Genomic DNA, 26,062 nt, shown 5'->3' on the forward strand with positions numbered 1-26,062 from the left:
ACACACACACACACACACACACACACACACACACACACACACACACAGAGCCCTGCCTTCTTAGGGTTTGCTCGGGGTAGTCTTAAGTTTCCCTCACCTGAGGAGACAGGGCTGGTCCCCGGCACTTTGGTGGTCGAGGCCCTCACTGTCATGAAAGGACGTGCAGCATGGATAACAGCCCAGGCCACACAGTTCTGTGCACCTGAGCATGAACTAGCATGTGCCTTGTGATGGTCGGGTGGGATGCAGTTCACTTAATGCCACAGGGCTCCAGCAGAGCTTGGGGTTGAATGTTCTGGTTTGAGTACAAAACAGATTGCTTACTCACCAAAAAAGAAGGGAAGGAAAAGTGTTTCTAGGTCACTGATTAATAGGGCCCAGAAAGCCAGAGCCCCCTCCCCCGCAGGAGACAACTTGCAGTCACCCCGAGTCCGACTCTTCACTCGGCTGTTTTGATGCCTGACAAATGTTCACATTTAAGAGTTCTAAGTACGGCAATTAAGAGCTCTTCAGACTAAATATGCAAAGAAACCTTTTTTAAAGAATAAATAAAAACCACATCTAAAAAAAGCTGTAGTGGGGACACTGTGACTAAACTCAACCTGCAGCAGCAACCGTGCGAACAACAGGAGGGGGTGGAGGGCAAAGGTCACTTCGGCTCTGGGCAACTTCCTGTCCCTCAGTCCAGAGGAGCTAGCATCACCTGGGGATGGAACTGTTGCAGCCAAAGCTGGGGGTGGGGCTGCTCAGGCCCAACAGTGCCATTTCCATCAAACCCCATAGCTATCCCCACAGATAGCCATTAGAAGAACACAGCTTTCCAACTCCGGTGTGGCCAGCGTCGGGACCTCCCTTTGGTCTGAATTTCAGGGCAAGTGCGAACAAGTGACAGGCAGTGACTGAAAAGAGCTCTATCATTTAAGATGTTTACGGCTTTCCTTATGCAGTGGATATGGATGTACCATGACACACAGGGAACTGTTTTCTTCCTCCCGATGGCCCTTCCACTCACTCTTTACCAGCCGAGCCCTGTCACCGACCCTTTTCTGTTGTTCGGGGCAGGGTTGTAGTAGGTAGGCTAGGCTGACAGCGAGCATGTGACCCCCTACTCCAATCCTATCCAACGGCTGGGATTCTGGGCGTGGGCACGACGCCCACGTCAGTTAATCTAACTATGCCCTCTCCTCTCCGTAGGTGTCTTAAACAAAACGAAACAGTGAGGCCAGTCACGGCTCAGAATACTTACATGATCGTCGATGCGACGAAGGCAATCAACTCACAGTACCGATGACTAGCTCCGATAGAAAGTTATTTTTAATGTTAAAGCTTTATGTCCATGAATGTTGTGTTTTGCCTGAGACTCTATGAGTGAGCACCCAGCACATGACGAAGCCTGAAGAGACCTGTCAGATCTCCTGAAGCTGGAGTCAGAAACGGTTGTAAGTACCTGGGTCTTCTGCAAGAGCAGCAAGGACTCCTAACCACTGAGCCATCTCTCCAGTCCCCCAATGGGCACTCCTTAATGGAGATCCGCAGGCCCCAACAAACACTTCCTCAACTCACTTTCTCCAGGTTTATCAGTAACCAGCTTCCTAGGTGACTTGACCGCAGCTTTTCTCTGGGGTGGACTGCAACGTGACCCTCAGCTCGAGGTCTCATGCAAGCACAGCTGAGAGCAGGCAGACCAGCTAGTGCAGCCTCGGTTCTCAGACACTAAGCCTGTAGTCCAATGCAAGCATGGTGTCACTTGAAGCTTCTACTGTTGAAGGGAGGTTTAAGAAACAAAACCAAACCTCTCTTCTGTGGGGTACCTCCTCTGATTTTTGAGGCCTTGGTAGAAGCCCAAGGTCCAGAACTACTGGAAAGTGACGGAATCAGACAGACGTGCAGGAAAACATGTGACATAAAACACATGAAGAAATCTCACTTTATGGGAAAAAGATTCTTTCCTACAGCCCAGGTTACATTTAGTGATATTTAGAACATTCTTTATAATCTTAGTAGTGGGGGTGGGGTGAGGGTGGGATGGAGGCGTGGAGGGTGGGGTGAAGGGTGTGGGAGTGGAAGTACCATTAGCATTCGGTATGAAGAAGCCAGAGACACTTCTCTATATCCTATAGGAAGAGCCTGCAGGACTTAGCCAGCCCCTAATGTCACCAATGCCAGGCTGAGAACCCCCAGCGGAGAGGCTGTAAGGCAAAGGAAGCCTCCATTTCTCATCTCAGGAACCATCCGAGAGGGAAAATGAACACCAGCCCTGCTAGGAGTGGGAGAACCACTTAGGAAGCAAGTTCTACGTACAGGCACTTCAAAGACAACCTCACCAGCTCTCCGAAATCCCGTGGGGCGGGTGCTATCCTCATGGCACTGGGCGTGTGTGTGTGTGTGTGTGTGTGTGTGTGTGTGTGTGTGTGTGTGTGTGTCTGTGTCTGTGTCTGTGTCTGTGTCTACCCTGTTTGAGTGACAGTTAAAAGTAGAGGTGTCTACAATCAACGACTGTGAGTTCAAATCTTGACTCGACTGCTTGGCTGGGCAGTACCGGACAAGCAGACAGTACCAGGGATGTCAAGAAAGACAAAGTCATGAAGGAAAGAGAGGGGTGGGTCACCTGGGATAAAGTGACCTCTATCCATGAGTGGCTGCATTTGTTGCTGAGCCAGAGCTCAAGACAGTCTAGGAACCCAAAAGCATCCACAAGCTAAGTCAGTCCATAGCCACCCCCGGGCATAATTCAACCCACACACACAAAAGCAACTCTCCCTCCACTGCTCCATAGCAGGGATGGGGGGCGGTGAGACAATTAAAACTGAGTAACAGGACAGACGCATAGGCCAGTTCGTGCTCTGGACTGGACGGGATCCAGTACAATGAAGATGCTAATAAAAGAACATGCCGCCTGCCCACTCACTGCTTGCCTGCCCCTCACCACACCCCTCCCCCAGCTGCATCTTGGATGCACAGCCAGTTGCCCCGGGGGAGGGGGGTTCGCTCCCCCGAGCAGCGGGTGCATGCAGCCACCCACCCACACATGGCAGCGCTGTCTTCCAGAGCCAAGCCAAGTTTGGGCTTTCCTTTTTTTCCCCAGCTTCTATTTTCTAGAAAATTTTACTCTAAAATCAACATTTCTTCCTAATATATACATCTGCTTTATAATTACAGAGGCCCAAAGAGCACCAGGAGAGGATGGTGGGAGACAGTGGGAGAAAGTGGGGTTTGCCAGTCCCTCTACAGCCTAGAGAGCGTGTTTGCTTAACATTACATAGGACCCCCCCCCAAAAAAAAAACCTGTTCACACAGAACCATCACATTTAAGAAAGATGATAAAATGCAGTTTTCCCAATGATGTGCCTATAAATAATCCATAGAACTAAGAAAAATCCATGAACGCTATTAATGGAAATCCTTCGTATCTTAAGAGAATCGGGTGTGTACTTTCCCCCACAGAGCAGAACGTGGAGTAGGCCATCTCTAACTCCTCAGACTAAAATCTTGCACAAGTATCACGCCATCCACCTGCTTCCTTAGGAAGCCCACCCCTGCCTCAAAAATCTGTTGCCCGATCCCAGACCACAGGCCGCACATGCTTTGGAGACAACCAAGTGTAGAGACGAGATGCTAAAACTCGAGTCATTGAAATTAGCTCAGCCGAGGGCCTCACCTTAATTGTGGCTAGAGGCACTAAAAATATATGTAACCACAAGCTGTAACGTGGTACAAGAGAATTGAAAAACCATCAGCACTGTTTCCAAAAATACGCTGCCTTTTAAGACTGTACATTCTGAAATTTATGAACTAACTTTATAAGCCCGTTTTAAAATACACAGTGGTGCCTGTCGCAGCCTCCTGGGAATGTGAAAGATGCCACTCTCCTGGGGAGCCTCAGACCCTGGCTTTGGAGTGCCACACATATGTACGCCTAGATAAGCAACCACACACGCTCTGCCACCACCACCGCCACCACCGCCACCACCCATGGGTTCCAGATGAAGAGAAACATTTGCTCTAGAATGATTAATACGCAGCACAAAAATCATTTATCAAAACCCTCACTATTCATAAAAATATAGCCAGGCATGTGATTTTTTTTTTTTAATACCACTGCCAGCTCTAAGTGAGCGGCTCGCTTTGCAGGTTTTGTCGGCATATCCCCACCACTTCTCTGAATGAATACCACCCCCAGGGAATGCTGAGCTCAGCTCTCATCCCTCTGCTGACCCTCCTCCCACAGTGGTCAGAGAGACCCTTTAAAAAATGAGATCTGTCATGCGCCTACTTAAAATCCTGCCAAGCCTACTCAGGGCTATCCCATGCAAGGCCAAGCTGTCTGACCTCAACCTGACCACAATGCCAGAGGGTCCAGAAGCTCTAGCTTCCGCATGCTCTGATAGGTTGTCTGTTGGTTGGCTTCAAACTCTGCCTCCTCCCCACTACCAGGAACAAGCTTCCCAGGATCACCATCAAGGCTGACTCTGGCATTCTGATAGGTCATGTAGGCAGGGACTTTTGCCTCCTCTCTTCACTGTTGAGTCCTCAGTGCCTGGAAAGTACATGGCACATAGTAGGACAGCAAGATTTTGCTGAGTAAATGATCCAGTGAATGAGCGCTTCTTAAAGAATGAATGTCCTATATCACCAGGACGGAAGCCTTGTGATGAGACTCACTGCAGGTCCAGCCCCTCATACAGGGCTTGGCACCTCATGGTAGTTTAGTGTAAACTTCTAGATCTGCTCGTAGGTGGTCAGAACTCAGGTGACTCAACATCTCCCAAAGACTCCTAGTGCTCAGCTCAGGGAAGCCTTCCTGGTCAGTCTAAATTGGCCACCAAACTTTGGTCCCCATTTTGGTCTGATTCCTACAGAGCCCTGTTCACATTTATAACCTTGAAGCCTACAGCCATGGATCCGTTAAGTCAGTGGACGGATGACGTGCATGCATCAGGTAGGTGCAGCACGCTGATCACCATGGACAAAGAAATCCAAAATGAGAATTCCTGTGCAGGATCAAGGCCGAGAGTACACAGAAAGCTCTCCAGCCCAACATCTGAGAAGATGTGCTTGGTCCTGGGGCAGCAGCATCCCATGACATTCACCCACCCATCTTGGGGACACTCAAGTACTCAAGGGTTAGACGGAACAGGTGACATCTTTGTTGGGGACAGGGCACAAGGCACAGAGGCCAGCCACTATGACTGTTTTTTGTTTGTTTGTTTGGGGGGGGGGGTGGCAGTGGGGGCAGGGAGTAAGACAGGGTTTCTCTATGGAACTCAATCTGTAGACCAGCCTCAGTTCACCTGCCTCTGCCTCTTGAGTTCTGGGATGAAATGTGTGCGCCACCACCACCCAGCTTGTGACTGGATCTTAACAAAGAGTGTGTTATAAGAAATACAAACTTAACTGATACATCAGACTGTTAAGAGTTAAAAAATGGATGCAGATATCTATCAGGGCATCCTGATGTCAGGAACCCCGCATGGAACTGAATTCTCTCAATGAGCAGAAATCAGCAAAATGTCTCTATAGAGTGGAAGCAAGAAGGAACAGAGAGCTGAGCACCCTGAATGCAGTCCATCTGCGCATCTCGGTAACAGCCAACAGACCATGAGCCCCTGCCCTGCCCCGGCCCTGTCTCTGCAGGAAACCTACCAGACAGACAGACACTACTCCAGTTCCCATGGAATCTGAAAGTTTGTCTCATTCTCAAACTGGCAAGGGTTGGGACCAAGATATGAGTCCCTGCCTCTCTAATTCTGAAGGACGTTTCCTGGGGTGCTACAGTTAGTCCCCCAAAATAATGAATGTTTTTTATGATCTGTAAAGCTAAAGGGATGGTCTGTGTCATCCTCAAAGGGAACCAGACTTGGTTATCTCCAGCTTGTCTGACTAAACACGATAGATACTTCTGAGTGGTGTGACAGTAAAGACCGTGTGGGTGACTCCCTCCGAAAAGTTGATCCTTTACTTTGACTGTTTAGACATATGTGACCTTCTCATGAACTAGCAAAGCCATGACTATGTGGTTGTACAGAGGTCTGAGGTAACCAGACAAAGTAACTTCCCAGGGCCTATCAAGTAAACTATGGTAGGCTGTGAGATTGTGCAAGGAAAGTCCTTAGAGTAGATAGAGAGTTCTGGGCACACGGGAAGCACTCAGCAGACGCTGTATAATCTGGGCAGAAGGAATTGGTACAACCCAGATGACGCCAGTCTAATTCAATCTGACGAAAGTTTGACCTGCAGCAGGCAAGGCCCTGTTTGTGGCAAAAGTAAGATGCAGCCCTGCCCTCAGTGAGCCCTGGCACACTACACTTGAATGTCAAGTTCAGGAGAGGCTATTAATTCTGAGCACAAAGATGCTGCTGAAGGTCCCCACAGGACAATGACATCATCCAGCCTTGGCTCTGGAGGTATTCCACTCTGGAGAATGGATTACAGCCAGAAAAACTAGAGGCAGAGGGCTCATTTGGAGCCTGCTGCACCAGTCTGAGCAAGTGTCCGTCGGGGTGATACGGAGGACTGAACAGTGGCACAGGTGCAAATGTCATCAAAGAACCTTGCCAGTGTCAGGAGGAGCAGAGGCAGGAGCCTTTGGGGCACCATTTTCTTGCCTAGAAGGGTAGGAGGAGCGGTCATTTTTTATGTGAGTAAAAGGAGGAGCAGGGAGGGAGAGCAGAAAGGGAGGGCAGGGAGGGAGGGAGGGGGCAAGAACTGAATGAGACAGCAGGTGGTGGTATGCAGGTTTCAGGGACCTAGAGAGATACTGAAGGTGGAGTCAAAGAAGAGAGAAGGGAGGGAACCAGTGCTCAGAGCCCAGAGAGCAAAGGAGAAAGCTGTCCAGATATGGGCTGACTAACAGTCCAGTGGCTTGCACTGTTGGCTGAGGGAAGTCAATAGCTTTCTGAGATGGTCCTTGTACTCTACAGATGGGGAGGGGAAAGAGCCGCCACACACATGACTCTTTCGGGAGGGTCCATCACAGAGAGGCTGGGAGGCAAAAGGCAAAGCAGAGAGAACCAGGAGGGATTTTCTCAGGCAAAGGAAGAGTTGCCAACCTGAAGCCAAGCTTGGGAACATGAAGCACGCTAGGTCAATGACTACCTTGAGGGACCCAAATAAGCATGCAAACTAGTCTGTGGGGGCCACCAAAGCACACACGTGACAGATGGAACATGCCTGCTTGGATCTGAGTTCCTAAAGGTGTCCTTAAGACAAATGAGAAGATGGTAGAATGGTCCTGCCAAGGCCCAGAAGCAGGCGCACGCTCATCTAAACAGAGCGGGGCGGGATGAGCCGAGGACGCGGTGTGCTTGACAGACAGAACAGAAATGAATGAGCAAGAGAAGAGAAAACACAAGACAGCATCCAAAGGCAAGCGACCAGCGAAGATCCAGTTAATGGCAGGACACTCACAGGCACTTGAGGGCAGTCACCATTACATCTCTTGAATATAGTGAGTAGGTGACTTTAGGAAGGACAAGAAGGGGCTGTCATTACTATCATTTAAAAAAAAAGTCGAATCACAGACAAGGCTCCTTGCAATAGGGATGTGGGTGGGAAGCACAAGGCCAAGGAGGTTTTGGCTGGATGTGGAAGGAAACTATTTCTCTGTCTCTCTCTGTGTTCACATGTCTGAGTGTTGGTTTGTACACGTAGCCACAGGATGCATATAGAGGCCGGAGAGCAGCCATGGGTGCTGGTCCTCACCTTCTACCTCGTTTGAGACACAGCCTTGAGTTTGTCATGAAGTGGGCCGGGCTGTCTGCTGTGCCCGCCCACAGACACTTCCATCTCAGCACAGGGTCACTTCCGTGGCAGAGGCACCATGAGGACAGACCTACACAGTACTCAGGTGACAGACACTATCCTGCCTGTCTTTTCAGCAGTTCTAAGAAAAAGAATTTTTAAAAGAAGACCTACATACACACACACACACACACACACACACACACACACACACACACACAAGATAAGTGTCTCTAAATGAGTAGAAATCTGAGAACTATGTTGGCTATGTACTCAACCAACCCATAAATGCCAAAACTAGAAGCAACATTTTGACCTGTGCGCCATCTCTCTTCACATCTACCCCAGCTTCATGGCGCTTCATCCCCCCAAACACAGCCGACTTCTGATGAGCATGTGAACCTGGGCACCCTACACGCATTTCCTGAGTCCTTCCTTGTGTGGTGTTTATATGGTGCACCATCACAGTACAGTGGTCAAGAGACTCTGAAGCCCCCCACCATTGGGCCTCGAAGACCTTGGACAAGCCCACACTCTCTCACAGGGAAAGAGGGGGCACAGCTATTGCTACCCTTTGGGCAGCTATGTTAATCGAGCTCATCTGTGTGTGGGGCTGAAAATGGAACCTGAGAGTGGATACCCTGCGAAACCAGGCTATAAGAACCTTCTGTCCCTCGTCACCTTCCCCTCTGACCGGGATCCTCCACCTTTTACAGAACTGAACCCTGGCACCCATCAGTATATGGGTGAGTGCAGCTGGAGCATGCACATTCACCAATGGCCCACCACAGCTTCCTGTGCCAGGAACATGAGGACCGATGAGACCCAGCCTGCACATGCCAATGGACCGGCATTCCAAGAAAGATCATCACTGCTCACTTAGCAAGAAAGCATGAGCTGGCTTCACTCCTTAAGTGCTCCTTGAGACTCTGTCTTGTTCATTTATCCTGATATTCCGCAGCTAACGCGCCTGCTCAGCTCTATGAACTGCTTCAACAAATCTGCTTTGGTGTAGTCAACTTGATGGGAAAATGCCCATCTGGGACTTAATCTTGTCTTTCTGTCCTCCATGTTCCTCCTCTACAAAGAACTCCTCTTGTCAACAGAATGTTAACTCTTGTAGTTGGCCAGAACACTTAAGCATTTCCAGGAGGAAACTCCCAAGACCTGCAGAGCTGAGTGTGGGTCTGGCCACACTTGGAACTAACTCCCGAATCACTACCGAGTCCTTGCCAGAGTCTCTTAGGACACACTGAAGAGTTCTACATAAGTACAGACCAGGGTGTTAGTAATGGCAAAACACAACAGGGGAGGTCACTCGGCCTTTCCATGTGCCTTCTGTTCTGTTCCATCCACCTAGGTCTGCTGGCTACCATTGAGGATATTACCATGCAAACAACTCCCAACCCAAGAGGAAGAGGCACTGAACACTGGCCATCTGACCTTCTGCCACGTCTGAAAGGATGATTCAATCCCTGCATCCGTACCGATGGCAGAAGGGAGGACGCCCTTCCTCAGACAGTGCACTCAGACCCCTATCAAACCCACAAAGCAGATCACCGAGGTCACACTGCCTTGTAGAAAGGCCCTGGCCTGACCCAGGACAATGAGGCAGGTGGACATAAAGAGACTCGCCCTGTGCTGACAGGGGCGGGAGGGACAACGTGACACACCACAATGCTGGACTCCATGGCATTTTTAAAGCTTCCACGCACAAGTTTCTGTTTCTATCCTATTATTATAAAGTTCGTGCAAATAGGGGCTCAAGGCACTCAAAGTGTGGGATCTGGATTCTTGTTGGGCAAAACATAAAAGGGTTAGGAAGGGATGGAACTCAGTGCTCGATTAGCAAGGACAAGGCCCTGATTCAGTGTCCAGCCAGCATCGCTTGAGGTGGGAGGACAGAAGGGTCACTGGTGTGGATGCTCTCCAAAGCTAACTTTACCAAAGATCAACCAAACAACTCTGCTTCTCACCAAGCTCCCTGGCTTTCAACTTGGGCAGCAAGGAACTCACTGAGACTGGGCTTCTTGCTGAGCCAGAACTTAGCAATGTGCTAAATGGCTGGCTTAGAAACAGTCTGGGGTCCCCGTGCAAAAAGAGAAAGACCCCGAAATGTGAGGAGTGACCAGAACACAGTGACATGAGTCACTCCTGAGGCCACAGTCTCCATAGAAAGCCCTTGCTCACTCAGCCCCACCTCCAAATGCTTCATTCAGTTTCCTGCTAACAAATCTGAGGTCAATTTCCCTGACGCGGCAAGGGGCAGGATCTGCAGTTTCCTCCGTGGTGTGAAGAGAGTAAGGAAGTTGTAAATAAGAGCCTGTGGTGTTAGAAATGAGAAGCCAGAGTAGGGAACTCAGGGAGAAAGCAGGGTCACTACAGGACAAAGGTGGTACCCGCAGACCACACCACCACCTCCGTCTATGAAGCTGCAGGAGCTCCTGTACAATCTCATCTCTGAGTCTCTCTCATCGGCTTCCCAATTAACTATGATCCAACACGCCCGGGGGTCACCTGCAACCAACAGGTGGATGGGATTTCTAGACTGTGGCTGCACACCAAGCCGTGCTGGTAAAGAAGCCAGGTCCCACGGCAGCACCGCCCAGCACGGCGGAGGAGCTGCTGATGCCAGCCCTGAACTGCCTCAGAAAAAGCATCAAGTTCTCCAAAGATAAGACGCCTCCAGTTACATCTTCCCGATAACAAACACGCAGCTTTGCTATGAGGAATCTTATTTTTACGAGGACCTTATTAAACATTCTGTTGAGGCACAAACAAGCTAGCTGGATGCATTAGAGATGGGTTTTTGGACAGCCAAAGGTGAAACTGCAAACCTTCAAAACCAAAAAAAGCAACACAAAACACATTCCAGGGGAAAGGCTCATGAGTAAATTCAGTCAACAAATATTTAGCCAGTGCCTGGGCCTTAACACTGAGATGTCCCTGTGACAGACCTCCCTTTACCCAAGCTTTCTGAGAAGCAGAAAGATGCAATTAGTCTTCCTGAACAAGCAATTAATCACACTCTGTCTCAGAGTGGCTGAGGTGCCTGGGCTCCCTCACATTATCTCCTGTCTTTGCTCCTGAAACCTCACCACTGCCGCCCAGGCCTCCCAGGTTTTTGAGGTCACTGATCAACACCAGCTTTCTCTCAACATACCTAGCCCACTGCAAACCAGACCAGCAACTCCCCACACATCTCCCCCTAGTCGGGATCTATGACCTTCAGTGTACCTATAGTGTCGGTTACACTGCCCACTAAGCATGCTTCCTCCTCCACTGGGCCTCCAGTCCTGCCTGGGTCCTCGGTAACAACGTCAAACCTCCTAGCCCTGCCTGGACCACTGCAATTCTGACTGATGGCACAGCGTTAGATTTTTGCCTCTCCTGCCATCCTCCAGGCTTCTTTTAGTGGTAAGATCGGCAAGAACGACAGAACTAATAACGCCAACATCTGCCTGGGTTTTAAAAGCCAGACCTCAGGCAAGGTAAGAAAGCCCACCCTGGCATCTCTCACTGTAAAAGCCCCCGTCAGAAATCAAGAACAGCCCACACTCACCCAGCTTCTATCAGATACTCAATTTCCTGTGAAAAATCTACTATCTTTTAAAGAACCTCAAAATTGTACCTGTGGGGAGACACCATCCAGGAACCAATATCATATCCTTCAAATCAATATCAAAGCTACAAACACAAACAGGTAATGAATGAATCTACCAATGAGAATTTTTTTTTTAAATGTGTTATTCTCCTAAGTGGGCAGCAACTAGTTACCCAGCATTGCCCCCCAAGAGCTGCGGTGTGAGGGAGCCAAGGAATTGGGAAAACAACAGAGCTGGTCTGAGACCTTCCTAGGAGAAATTGCTCCCCTGAAGACAGAACGTCGCCAGGCTCCCACATCCGAAAGCAGCTGGTTTTGCATAGATTCTAGGAGTCTGGAAATCAGGACCCTTCAAGCAAAGCCCCGGCCGCTACATTATTCTCAACAATTCCTATCAGCCGAGAAAAGGATCCCTAGGTCAAGAGGGTTACAGAACATCTCTATTTCTCATTTAACAGCCTAGTTTGTTTAGGGTTTGGGTAGCTGCATCGCCTCCTGGGGGCTCACAGGAAGGAAGGAACGGGCTTCTGGCTGCCAGTGCTCTCTCTCCTTACTCAGAATGGCTCAGCTGCCAGATCCCTGATCTTGCAGCATACTTGGACAGGAGCCGAGCATCATCTCTCTGCTAAGGCTCCGGTTCAGCCACTTGCAGCTCAGTTAAACCCATCAGGAACCCCTTCAGCTTGTGTTTAGGATCCTTCCATAGAGCCAGGATCCCAGCCACCCACCCTCTTGAGATGGATGGACAGACGGCTCAGCCTAACTCATCCGAGATTCCCCTCTAACCGGGGATCTGCACTGCTCGAGATCTCCCACTCTCCTCCCTCGAAATAAGACTAAAGATGGAAAAACTCACCCAAAGTACCCAGCTGACTATTAGGACCCCACGGACAGGAACAGGCACCTAACATGCCATGCAGAGCCAAACACTAACCGTCTAGCCCCATGAGCCCCAAGCAGGCAGCCTGAGGCTTCCCTCCGATGCACTCCCCCAACCCTCCCACCAGCACCAGCACAGCACCACCTTTGGCTCTGTGTGCTGGGCATCCATGCAAGTCCCCCAGAGAGTCACCGTCACTTACTCAGATCTACCAAGATACCCCAGCGCCTTGCTGTATGAAAACCCCACAAACGGCAGCTCTTCGCCTGAGAAACCCAAGGGGCTCAACTGGCACGGAGAGGATGAAACCCACGAATTCTTCTCTGGTTCATCAAAATTGGAGGTGTCATCGTCAGACTTGAGGGTGGGAACGAAGGGGGGAGGAGCTGGTTAAAAGAAAAACAAGAAAGGGGGGGAGAGAGAAATTCAGACGAATTCCACACTGTTGCAGAGGGAGAAAAAAAAAGCGCCTTACTCCTTAGGCGTTTGGAGACAGCACTGCAGCGCCTGCTTTCAGCCCAGCTCCTAGCGCAGGCAGACCCAGCCTCGGCTCCTACAGCAACAAGAGATTAACCCCTTCGCTGCCAACATGGCCACCAATCCGCAGACAGCTTGCCTCTCCGGGCAGTGGGTGAGGTAGGTTAAAGATAAACTCAGACAGGTCGCTTGGATCCTGCTGCAGTGTTTGGACAACTCACCCGAGCAGGCAGCCTCCTGCCTCATAATCTCCAGCAGCCTTCCACCCGTGACAGCTGGGGTGTCAGGGTGCCGATGACCTAAGCCCACTGAGCCCCTCTTCCAGACAGGTCTAAATAATTAATAGTTGGAGACAACCACGGCTGTCGGATGGAAGACATGCATGTCTCATGACTTGGCCAGAATGAGGGGAGCCAACGGGCCAGCGGGCTCTTGGGTCACCACTGCAGTCTGGTTCATTCATAGCCAGATGAGTCCACCACTCGAAGATCCTATTAACCACTTTTTTGTTTTTAGTTCATTATCTCTCACCCCCCCCGCCCCCCAACACAACCCTGCCCATCGAATCCTCCGCAGTTCAACCAGCACGATGAAAAGACAGCCAAATAAAGTTGCAGTGATTCGCAGCACCCAGCACCGGTGCAGGGACACAGAGACCCGCACATCTGTGGCAAGGCTCCTACCTCCTTATGGCATGACTCCCAGCTGGGGAGGGGGGTGGAATCACATCGTCTCTGCTGCCTGCAGACCTACTAGGCTCTCTCACTCAGGCTTGTGAGTGGCTGTCCATCAGTCACCAGGAGGCTGCCCATCGTGGGGGGCTCCCGGGGGCATTTCCAGTCAGAGGTGTTACCATGGTTGCAGGCTGAGGCGTCCGCAGTGGACCAGGCAAGGGGAAGTTGGCGAGCCGGCATCACATCCCCCGCAGTGCAGGCTGCATGCTCCCAAGTCCCCACTCCTCAGGGCGCGCTCTGGCGGTAACCCCACCTGGCCGCCTGAGTGGCAGGGGCCAATGCCGATCTGAGTGACGGAGCAGCATGAGTCACTGCCCGCCAGGGCTCGCTAGAGCTCCCCCTAGGACAGTTGTCACAGCCCTTCACGGTCCAGACTTCCTTTTTAACCTCCTGTTTTCCGGACAAAGTTCTGTGCTGGGTAAGTGAGCAGCATACCGGTATGTCCTCAGCCCACGGACTCAAAAGGATATGGCTGCTGAAGCATTCCCCGGGGACAGAAGTCAAAGCAGTGGCAGAGACATAGCTGGAGTGCGGAGGAGAGACAGAGAGGCGAGCGCGGAGGGGCGGGCACTTCTGAGAGATGCAAAAGAACAGTCTCAGCTTCGAGTGCACCGAGGTGAGGTGGGAAAGAGAGGATAGGAGAATGTAAATGTGCTCTAGCAGGGAATTATCTAACACCTCCAAGCTCTCTCCGGAGCAACCCAGTCTTCCCTGCTGGAGCCAAAAGCTCCAGGCTTAATGCTTTAAACATTAGCTCATGGGAAGGGAACCAGGACTGAAAGCAGTTCACATCCCACATGCACGCCCTTCAACCAGAGTGCAAACCCAATCTGACCAAGCTCACCCAATGCCTCCTTTGAAAGTGAAAGATTAAAATTGAAATAACAGAAAGTACAATGTATGAGGAGCAAAAGGAAGTGTTTTCCATCCCTAGACGAGGAAAGCCAGATAACGACGGGAAACTCACTGATGGGAACGTGTGAGGCTCCGAGACAGAAACATGGTGGCTAATGGCTCAAGGCTTGTGACCTGAACTGGCTCCCGATTCTGCCCACTGCAGCTCCGTGATCCTGGGAAAGGCGCTCAGCCTCCGTAGGCATCACTGGCAACTGGAGCTGAGGCCATTTCTGGTTCTGAAAGAGTGTCCCTAAGCAGTGACGGCTGGCCTCAAACTTGTGATCCTCTTGCCTCTGCTTCCAGGCCATTGGGCTTACAGGTGGACCCCCACTGCCCTGACTGTTCGGTGAATCTATGCAAAGTGCTTAGCGTGGCTAAGTAAACACCCATGAAGGTGACCCGTGGCCGTCATTACTGCTGGCGGGCAGAGTCCAGGGAGCCAGCGCTGCATCTGTGTTGAGTAGTCAGTCTCTGCTGTACAAGCACAGGCACACCAAGGTGAATGTTTGTGTGAATCCTATCAGAGCGGTTAATTCCTTGCAGAAGTTGAATCCCTTTCCGCTATATACTAATTTATCTGTAGGAGACTAAAATAGAATTTCATTTCTATGTGAGGAGGATGATTAATAGAGAGGTAGGAGCCACCCTCAGTGAAGTAATTATGATTTTTGAATTTCTGTACTATAAAATAAGGCTCATCTATAAAACTCTGCCATGCTCAAAGCATTAATGTGGTCAAGATAAGAAAAAAGGCTCAGTCTGCTAGTACGGGCCTGTCACTCAATCACTCAGGAGACTGAGGCAGGGGGATCATAGGAGAAGGGTCTGAGGAGCTCAAGGAACTTAGTGAGACTCGGTGTCTGGGTGATGTGGTGAGGTCGGGGAGTTGAGTCAGCTGGTAAGCGCTTGCTCAGCAAACATAAGGGTGTGGGTGAGTTTGGTTCCACCAGCACTGAGCTGAGCAGTGGAGACTGGCATCTCTGGCTAGCCAGCCTGGCCGACATGGGGAGTTCAAGGCCAGGGTGAGATCACGTCTCAGAAAGAGAAAGGAGAGAGGCTAAAGAAGGGCATTCTCTACTCTCCTAGGACGAGGGTTCAGTCCCCGCCATCTGTAGGGCGGCTCATAGTCATCTGTGTCTCCAGCTTTGGAGCCGATGCCCCCTTCTGGCCTCCACCAGCATCAGGCACATGTGCAGGCACACACAGACACAACCATATACAGAACACACTGTTCATTTGATAAAGGTGAATGGTACCTAAGAAATGACACCTGAGATGGTCCACTGGCCTCCACATGCAGAAGCGCATATCTGCATGCACATGCACACGTGCACACATGCACACACGAGGCTGAGAATATAGTTCAGTGGCAGAATGCTACCTAGCATGGGCAAGACCCTGAGTTCAATCCCCAGCACCGAGGGGGGGAATATATAAAGAAAGAAGGTCAGATAATTTCCAAGTTCAGAGAAGGGAGTTTTTACTCATAACAGAGTAAAAGCTGGAGATGTCAACCTCTTGCCAGATAGTCAGTTCAGAAAAGGATCCTCGACAAACAAGGGCCTCGGTCACACAGCATGAAAGGTCGCAGCCTCAAAGCCAAAGAAGTGGCCCAGAAAGGAGTCGACTCTCCAGGAAGGGTGAGGATGCCCACCCCCTTTATCTCGGCCCTTTAGAAGGGAAGAGCTAAGGTGGCTACTCAGAAACTGCAACTGGGGAGCCTGGCTACATGTGTAGTGCCCCGGGAGCTGGACGCATGAAAAATGAACATGGACAGCGGCACACGTGAGTAAAGAGGGAACGTGTGAACACACACTGCCCAGGACATGTGGGAGGTCGACCCTTCCATAGTGCACTGGGACTGAGGTGAGAGAGCTAAGCCAGGCACACTGGTGTGACCCCATAGTCTGCAGAGCAGGAGTTCTAGCACATCCTCGGAACATGCCAAGGCTGCACACCAACACAACAAAGAGGAAAGTGACCTAAAGAGGCAGGAGAAGCCGTCGCAGTGGCACACACCAGAAACCTAGCTAGGACAAGAAAATTATGAGTTCAGTGTGACCTTGGCTATATGGTGAGACTCTATGTCACAAAACAGAGCAGAGGAGACCGTAAAGTACATATGGCTTTGTCACTTTGTCACAGAAGGAAGTCAGTACTCTAACCCCAGAATGTGGAGCCAAGAGCATCTGAAAGGGATCCAGAAGGGTAAAGTCTTCTTACTGGATTTAAAGTTTAAAACTCGGGGCTGGAGAGATGGCTCAGAGGTTAAGGGCACTTTCACTGGATCTCAACCCACAGCAGGCAGCCCCCAGTCACCTGCAACTCCAGCTGCAGGAGGCCCACACGCACGCTCACGCAAACAGACGCAAATGATGAAATGTTTTTAAAAATGAGTAAAGCTGAAAACTCACTGCATGTTAAATGCAGATCTAATGAACTGTCAACATTACACAATTTGGAACCACCTGGGAGAGTCCCAGTGAGAGACTGTCCCTGGGTCTGAGCCCTGGGTTGTATAAGAAAAATGGGCTGAGCAGCTGGACGTGGTGTGACCGGCTGCTCCAAGTTCATGCCTTGATACCCCTGCAGCGGCAGCGGCGGACCGTAAGGTGGACCGTGAGCTAAATAAAACCTCCCTCCCTTAAAGTTGCTACTGTCCAGGTGTTTATCACAGCAATGGAAAGGAAACCAGGTCAGCAGGTTAAATGGAGCTGAAGGAAAGCTCAGTGACCCACCAGGGAGACCTGAGGACTGTGCTCTCTCGGTAGAGGCAGGGTCAGCAAGGCACCCAGCTCAGGAGTTCATGTAGCCCACCCCAGGGTGACGAGGAGATGCAACTGGAACTCCGAGACACGCCGAGAATGAAAAACTAAACACCTGGATGCCTCGTCTCAGAACAACACTGCGGGGGCTGCACACGTTCATTAGACGGGACAGGGAGACAGCCTAGTGACCCCTCTTAGGTAGAGACTGTGCCCACTGTCAGCACGGCAGATGACAGATCCGTCAGCCTCCAGCACCCAGGAAACAGTCTGAAGACGCCGGCTCTCGTTGGGAGGAGAGAGTAAGAGGGGTGGAATCACGTGTGGAAGGGGACAGGCTGGCAGCCCTGCACTGCCCTGAGCGTCTCTCAGCCACAAGAGCATGCTCCCACAGAAGTCACCGCAACCTCACCTCAACCCGTGTCCCTTTTTGCCCTCTTGGAGCCAAGCCAAAGGAGAGGCGTGGCATACCTCAAGTCCCCTGTATCTCCCCCTCAGTGAACTATGTCACTTCTGATGCGTACAGAAACGAAAAGCAAAGCCCCTGCTCAAGCCTAAAACCCACATGTGTGAGGCAGGCAGTGGGGAGTCGTTCTTGGACTTCTCATGCCACACAGAAAAATGTTCTGTTCTATTTTGTTTTGTTTTGTTGGCCTTTATACAATTTGGGAGGGGAGGATGAGGCTGCAGAGAGCTCAGTGGGAAATGCCTGCCATGCGAACCTAACAACTCGCTTTCAGATTCTAGGAACACGTATGTACGTTTGGATTCTGGGAACACGTATGCACTCTCAGCTCTCCTATAATGGAGCGAAAGACACAGGAGAGCGCCAACAAGCTCACAGGCGAGACGGCCTGCGGACCGCAGCACAGCAGCAAGAGCAAGAGAGACCCTGCCTCAAAAAAGCAAAAGCACAGTGAGAACTGACTGCTGAAGGTAGCCCTGCGACTTCCGAATGTACATGGCAGCACATGTAGCACCTGCACTACACACACACACACACACACACACACACACACACACACACACACACGGAACTGTATTTCCTGTTGTAACTCACTGAAATCCTGGTCAGGGTTAAGCTCACAGTGACCTGGCACACGGCAATACTGATGGGCGTGTAGCCGTACTCGGTCAATGTTTCTCGAGCAAGTACATGTCTGAATTGGCTGGAACGTGGACCTTGCCAAAGGGAGTGCCTGACGTTTGGATCAAATGAGAAGGCTTTAAAGTCGAGATTGTTCTGTCTGAAAAATATGTTAATGAGCACCTAGGCGAATATTCTCCTGTTTGCTGCCATGGCGTCATCAGCTCCCTTCACGCAACATGCGTGCCGCACTGAGTAATGACGAATACACACGAAGCCACACGCTAAGCTCTTTGCTCAATGCAAAACACGGGAGGAAAACGGGAGAAGCTTTCCCTGGGTTTATAAAAGTAAACCACCGTGTCTAAGGTGGCGGCGGACACGTTCTCCTTATAGCAGAGGTAACATTGAGGGGAGCCCTGCCCCACCCCCAGCTATAAGACAGAACAAGGCTCTCGGAAACAAAGGCTATTTTAAGAACTGTAGTTAATTTCCTTCATAACCCCCTCTTCCTCTCTGTCTCTCTTCCTCCTTCCCTCCGTTGTCCCTCTCCTCTCTCTAATCCTGACATTCACTAAAAGCTTTAGAGGGGAAATGTATTGTCCTCAAACATGTTTCCTTTTAAGCAGCAGTGAAGTGTGAGGCCTGTGCCCTTGCCCTCCTGGCTCACGCCCGCCACGCTCTTCCTTCCCACCTTGAGTTTTTCTACAGCCACACAAAAGCCTGTCTTGCTTTGGTCTCCTCTGGCTCTGCAGGGGCGTCTCCTCTCTCTCTGGAAGAGCTGGCCTGCGCACACTGCTGAACTCAGAGCACCACCCGGCCACCCTTAGTCAGAGCTTCATGTGGATTCTGTTGGAGGAGCGCATGACAAGAACCTGGGGTGTGGGCTAACTTCTCAGACTTGATGTGTCACTCCGTGCAACACCCCACGTTTACTGAAACTCAAGTCATGAGTATTCATCTGGTCGTGAAGAACCGACATCTTTCAAGAAAGGAGAAAAAGGAAAAGCCAGGCATGGTGGCTCCCACAATTTAGGACACTGAGGCAGAAGAACCGAGAGTTACAAAGCTGACGAGGACCACACAGCAAGACAGTCTCCGAGAGCAGGGGGTGGGGAGGAGAGCGACGGGGCGGAGCCTACTCCTGAACTCTAATCACCCATCTGAGTGACAGATATTGTACTCAACTGCATATGTCACGAAGGACAAAGCCTTAAGTAAAGGGTGTGATAACGCCACTAAGAAGAACCAAGTCTGGACAGACGGCAGTGAGCACTTGATAATGTTCAACTAATGCAGGGCAATCAAAGGCGCTTTCAATTCATTCCATGTCCCCTGACGGACAAAGTGCAACCTTATGCAGGATATGAAGGAAGAGTTAAGAAAAGAAAAGAAAAGCTACCTTACGTCCATGATAAAGGGAGCTCTGAGCTGGCAGGAAGCTGTATGCATCACTACGGGTTGGGCTATGGGTGTGAAGGGCAGAGGATTATTCCGCAAAGCTAGAGGCAGGAGGGGATGGAATCTCAAGAACTGGCTAAAAGCTACCTTCATGAACTGGAGTGGGGAAGAGTGGAGCTTGTAAAAGCCCAGAGCTGGAGAAGAGGCCCAGGGCGGCTGTGGGTGAGGCTGACCTTAAAGAGGGAGCCCTGGATGGAACTTGAACGAGGATGTCATCAGGGAGGTCTTAGTGGGCTGCACAGAGGCACTCTTTCATGAACGGGAAGGGTCTGTGCTAGAAGTTTGCCCAAGACGGACAGGTCTGTAACAAACAGTGTGACCAACTGCACACTCAGCCACACTCGGGCCACACTGTGGCAAGGAAGGGAATGAGGACAAACTCCAGAGGGAGGACTCGGTGAGCAGGGAAACCGGATGCCTTCTGCAAGAGCAGGGATCTCAAAAACACCCAGGGACGGGCTCTTCCTGTGAGAGAAGGCTCAAGTGGAGAGATGCGAAAGACAGTACTACCTGAGGTCTCACAGGAACAGTGTGGGCAAGGAAGTCGAGTCACGGGACATGCGAACAAAACTGGTTCACAGACAGACATGTGCAATTCAGCCCATGAGAAGAGATTCCATTGCCCAGAGCCTCACACTCACCCCGATCCCTCTCTTTGGGGTACAGAGTAATGAGGATAACTTGACCCACCCAATCTCACATTATACGAGGCTCAAGAATCCAACAGAACACCACCACCAGTTTGTGGCAGTGAAGTAAAAAACGACTTCGTCCCTTTGGCTCCCCAAAGAGCCAGAAACAGACGTTAAGGTAACACTGTTTTGGTGATCAATTTTTACCATGCTGTCTTTGAGATAAATAAGGAAGTTAGCATAGGAAAATGTGCTTCCACCAATTAATCGATGCTGGCACCCGTCGGCTAACAACTAAGCCAATATCCCCTCAGGTAGTGATTGCCATGGACGTCAGGATTTGTGTTATGACCTACTCCCCCCCACTCCAAGGCCACGTTCCTCCTCCAAGTCTCCTAAATATCGAGTGCTTAGGGGCTAGAGAGGTGAACAGTCGTTAAGAACACACGGTCCCTCCAAAGGCCCACAGTTTGGCTTCAAGCACATACATCTGGTGACTCACAACCACCTGTAACTCTGGCTCTAGAGGACCTGACGCCCTCTTCTGGCCTCTACAGGCACCTACACTCAAATGTGCATGTACCAACACAAATAAATGGCCCACACACTGACAGTTTAAAAAAAAAAAAAAAAATCAGGCTGGAAAGATGGCTCAGCAAGTAAGAGGACCTGGGCTCCATCCCTAACACCCACATCGCAGCTCAAAACCCTGTGCCAACTCCAGTCCCCGGAGACACAATGCTCTTCTCAACTCCAATGGTGCCGGAGGTGCATGTGGTGCACAGACATCCATGCAAGGAAAACAGCCTGACACAAAAGCGATACTGTTTTAAAACCAAAAAAATCCTTAGAAATAGTAAGTAATTTGGGATTGAAGTACGTTCCTCCCAAAGGCTTATACACTTGGAGATGTGTTCCCTACCTCTGGGCTGCAAGTGAACCAGATTTCTCTGCCGTAGAGTGACTTTTCCTCCCTCCCCCTTGGCTAGGTATTGAGCAATCTGGGAGCCACCTACATTAGGCTAGAAATACTCAAGAGGAACATTTCTTCCAGTGGCAGGAGAGTCATGACGGCGCTTCTCTGCAGGTCTGGATTTGGAGGGTTTCTGTCAGGTAATGTCCAACGGGACACATTTCAGCAGAAAGTGCATCCCTGTTCCTGTGCCCTGAATCTGCTCCCAGACCCCAGCAATCTTCATTTCCAACACTCCTCCTCTGAATCACAAGCATCCGCAAGCACCGAGTGGCTCCGTTCTTTGCCGCCTCTTCATCTTGGTACCCACTTCTCCAACATTTAAAAGTTTTGCTTTATTTTTCCCCCTTGGGGAGAGGGTATGTATCCTTGGCTAGCCTTGAACTCAGGGGCTGCCTCAGCACCCTCATGAGTGCTGGGATTCAAGGCATGTGCCACAGCACCTGGCTAAAGTGTTTTTACTCTTAAATGTTTATAAAGCCCTAAGATATCCAACAAGTAAGATGTCCATCACCCAGCACCAGCCTTGGCAGCTCCTGCCCTCTCCTGGCTTGTCTGCCGACCACACACCTCACGCCCACTGTGTGCAGAATTACACGTAGCCTTGATCTCTACCCAGAGGCACCCCAAACCTATCAAAAATGCCTTGAATACTGCTGTGTTCACTACCAAGTGAGAACTACAACTCTACAGATCAGAATTCTTCAAACTATGGCCACCGTTGTTGCTGTCCCTGTACCAAGCAACACATGCATGTGTGGGGTGCATGACAGTGAGGAGGTGGGGCTCAGAAGTACTCTCAGGACTCAGTTTCCTCCTTCCACCATGTATGCCCCAGAGAACATTGTTTCACCCTGCTGAGCTGTTTCACAGCCCTAGACATAACCAGGTTCACCAGGTGAGGAGCCTCAACAGGAAAGTCAAACCCCTACGTGATGCCCAGGCCGCTCCTGGATGAATAAGTAAGCCAACTCTCAAAAGTTGTCCTTTGACCTCTACATGTACACCGTGGGACACACACACACACACACACACACACACACACACATGCATACACATATGCACACAATCGAGCACATACACAAACACACATACATAAATTATTAAAATGCTTAAAGAAAAAAAATAAAAAAAACCACAAGGCTTGGGGCCTCTACCACACCCACCCTGACAATCTGCCCACCCCACACCTGACCCTATGCTCAATTTTTATTTAAGTCGGGAACCAGTGGGTTCATGTTCCAGTTTGTTTGATGTCTCTTTTAACCTAAATACTCTTCTTAGAGGAAAAAGAATGTATCTGTCTGAGGAGCCTTGCAGAGTTTCCCACATTCTGGATTTGGTGGTTAGTTTCCTTGGAGCATCATGTTTGGTTACCCCACATACACTCAAAGAGAAAGAGGGGTGACACTGAGTTAACAATGTCAGAACAGTGAAGGTGGGGCCTCAGCTCCTTGAGGAGTGACCAGGCATTTCTTCCCGGCATCAGTGTGCGCTCGCACGCTTTTATGGTTCGGTGTTCTGAGACACTGCGGTGCTTCTCACTGTTTGCTGCTAGAGGAGTGAGCGCCAGACCTCGCTCTCCCTGCTGCGGTGAGGGGACAGATCCAGAACGTGGGTGCATTCTAAGGGGTAATGGCATAGTTTCTTTACCAAGTCAATGTCATGACTGAGCGTGTGTGCACGTGAGAGAAAGAGAGACCTCGTACATGAATGTTCAGAAGATCCCATGTGCATGTTGTATTGGGTATACGTAATTGTGGGTACAGGTGTGTGGGGGGGTGTTTTCAATGTCCAGTATCTTCCTTAATTACACTCCACCTTAGTTTTTGAAGCAAAGTCTATCACTAATCCTGGTGCTCACCAATTTGACTGGACTAACTGGCCCACATACTCCAGTGAGCCGCCTGTCGCTACCTCCCCAGCACTGGGATCACAGGAGCATGCTAAGTCTGGTCTTCTACATCAAATTGGGGTCTAAGCTCAAGCACGTACTTTACCCACAGCGTCATCTCCCCAAACTTCTAAAACTTTACATGGGGCTCATGGAGGAGACAGCTTAAGCCTATCTCCACGGCTGACTGCATCCCAAGTACAAATGACTCGGGGTCTAACTGTTCAGAGTACTAGCAACTCTCACTAGGGAGTCACCCTCACTGTAGCTGAGGGTGTAAAATGGAGTGACTGTTGTGGAAAAGGTTGGTGTCCTCTTTGAAAGGTAAAACGTGTACCATTCAATGCGACCATTCCATCCCTGTTTAGACCAGAGGAAGAAATGAATGCATGTGTCTGATGACCACGTGATTAAGAACAATCATATTTCAGGAGCAACACAAACGTCCAGTGGAAGGTGATGAAATAAACAACAGACCCCAACCCAACAAGGCAGGGCCACGGTGAACTGTGTGTGGGCCTTGCCTCAGAAGAAGCTTGAGAACAGTTCAGAGTCAGAGAAGAAACTCCTACCACGCTCAGAGTCAGTTCTGCTGTTCGAGGGACAAAGGAAGAATGAGGAACAAAAAAAAGAGGATCAGGGATGGTCATGGATGGTCACGGAGAGTCACGGGGCTAGAGGAGAAAAGGCCTAGAATCCTAATTCATATGTTTTGGGGGTGGTGGGTTTGTTTGTCTTCTTAAGCCTGGTAGTGTCATGTCTGTGTGCATATAAGAGACTTTGTATGTCTCTTATTCCTCAACAAAGCTGTGTCCAACTGCTGGAGGGGACATCTTTTCTTCTCTGTCATCTCCTACCTAAGGAGGAACTACTCTGCCTCCTTCTTTCTACAAGGTAGACGAATTAAACAAACACAGTTTCCTCCTCACTCGGCCCTTCCAAGAGGAAGGAGCTCACTGCACGCCACAGAGCTGAGTGATCGCTGACCATTTTACTAGGAAGTAGAACTACGTGCCTTTAAGGTCCCACCTCAGCACCTCCTCTTCTCCATGCCTAGATCCAGACCTGGCAGGCTCTCGCCCAACTGGCTCTTATCCTTGCTCCCAGAGGCCTCTGGGGCAAGGCCAACCTACCTACGAAACAAAGTTTAGTGGTCTTCTGAAGGAAGGACAGATTTATTAGCCGTAAACACTCACATCTAGGGGCCAATCTTTTGTACATGTCCCTTTGTAAGTCAGGAAGGGTTGTCTCGGGTCTCCAGCTATGAGTGCTGCAGGTGAGTATCCACCACCAGGGTGCACAGCACTGCCGCAGTTACTGTCTCTGAAGTAACACACTGGAAACCATTCCCAACCCCTCAGCCACAGACCACCTGTGCTGCCTGCTTTGTCCTTAGGCTGTCATCTCCTGTGACTCCCCCAACAGTCCCCTTTGGTTCTAGCCAACCTTCACCCTCAGAAAATGAACATGAATGCAATCAACACTCTTCATAGAATTGATTGGAGAGTTGGCTGCTGAACAGAGTCCCAGATGTTTAATATAATTTTGAATCGCTGGCCAAATCATCTCCGTGCCTGCTTGTTTATAAAAGGGTTTTCAGCAAGCAAGAGCTAAATGGTGGGGGGGACTCCAATTTCTGGGTTGCCTAACAAATCTATTCCCATCTCCTGTCTTCTCCACGGAAAAGCATCTTCTTATCTCATTTAGAACTGATCAGTTGAAATCTGGACTGGACCACTGGTTTGGGCTGCGGGGCACAGGAAAAAAGTAGACCCGTGGAGGGGCACACCTCAGAGGGAGACAAGGTCCATCACGTCACAAGGGGCCTTATTGGTGGGAAATACAGTAAGGAAATTCCCCAGAAGTCAGTATCTAGAAAGACCTCGAGATCAAGTCTTTCTAGACCTCTAGCCTTCGTGAAGCACAACTCCCTTAATGGTTCGTGTGACTTTTCTTGCTAAGCCCACCAGAAGCCAGGAGTCCCAGATCACCCTTCCTTCAGCAGTAGACTGAGATTCCTTTGTTTTGACTCCGAACCAGCGCTTTGTTTCCTGAACCAGAAACCCTTTACCCGGGTCGCAACACTCCAGCATCTTAGCACTGCCGTCTTCTCTAGAATAAGTTGTCGACATTTATAATGTAGAATATATGCTTTTAATATTACCAGATGTGGCCTCCAAACTCCAAACTGTAGGAGAAAAGGCCTATAATCCTAATTCATAAGCAGTTAGCTCCTTTTAGCCTCTTTCTTTTCTTCATCATCTACTCTGTAAAAACAGAAAAGGCCCAGGAGACACATAAATCTCCCCTGCATATTCCCTGAGAGGCTACCAAGTCCTGCCTGCGTCTCTCCATCATTCCTTTGCCAAATTCTGCCTAGTTAAGTTCCTGGATGCTCTATAGCAACCCACCCTCCCCTTGGCTGTTGGTACCCAGGGCCTCAGTTCTTCTTCCCTGCTTCCTCTGGTTCCTACACTGACCACTAGCCTGGCAGACACATTTCAGGATCCACCAAGCCTACAAAGAGGCTCACCTGCATCCTCTTCACAGTCTCTGACAAGACAAAGCATTTCCAGAGACCTGGTCAGGCAATGGGAACTGTGTGTGTGTAACCACACCACACAATGCACTGTGCTACAGGCGGAGTGCTCAAGTACAGAAACAGAAGGCGGGTGTTGCCACTATAAGGGAGTCTTGTTTGGGAAAGAGACAAATGCTGTTTACAGTGGAGAAGTAGGGTCTTACAGTGCCTCGGCCTCATTCTTCTCAATGATACACAAAAACAGCCTGCCAGTATGAACACCTATGTTATTAAGAAGCAGAACAAAGACAGAGGTCTGAAGGACAGGAGGTGATGGTATTTTATATTACCATAGAATATTCCAGAAAGTTCAACAAGAAACTCAAAAGGAGGGACT

At 50.1% G+C, this 26,062-nt stretch overlaps 1 protein-coding gene across 1 annotated transcript in view; it reads right to left on the reverse strand.

Annotated features, from left to right (window-relative positions):
• The window catches only part of CIT (citron rho-interacting serine/threonine kinase), a gene marked incomplete at both ends in the record, with an annotated part of 147,748 nt that overhangs the window by 77,076 nt on the left and 44,610 nt on the right, over positions 1–26,062 (reverse strand). The window contains one exon of the mRNA XM_080940451.1: positions 12,427–12,610. Within this exon, the coding sequence (XP_080796577.1) occupies positions 12,427–12,610 (184 nt within the window). The remainder of the gene's footprint in view (positions 1–12,426; positions 12,611–26,062) is intronic.

The sequence above is a fragment of the Micromys minutus genome (assembly GCF_963924665.1).
Source record: "Micromys minutus genome assembly, chromosome: 29".
In the NCBI taxonomy this organism is placed as follows: Eukaryota; Metazoa; Chordata; class Mammalia; order Rodentia; family Muridae; genus Micromys; species Micromys minutus.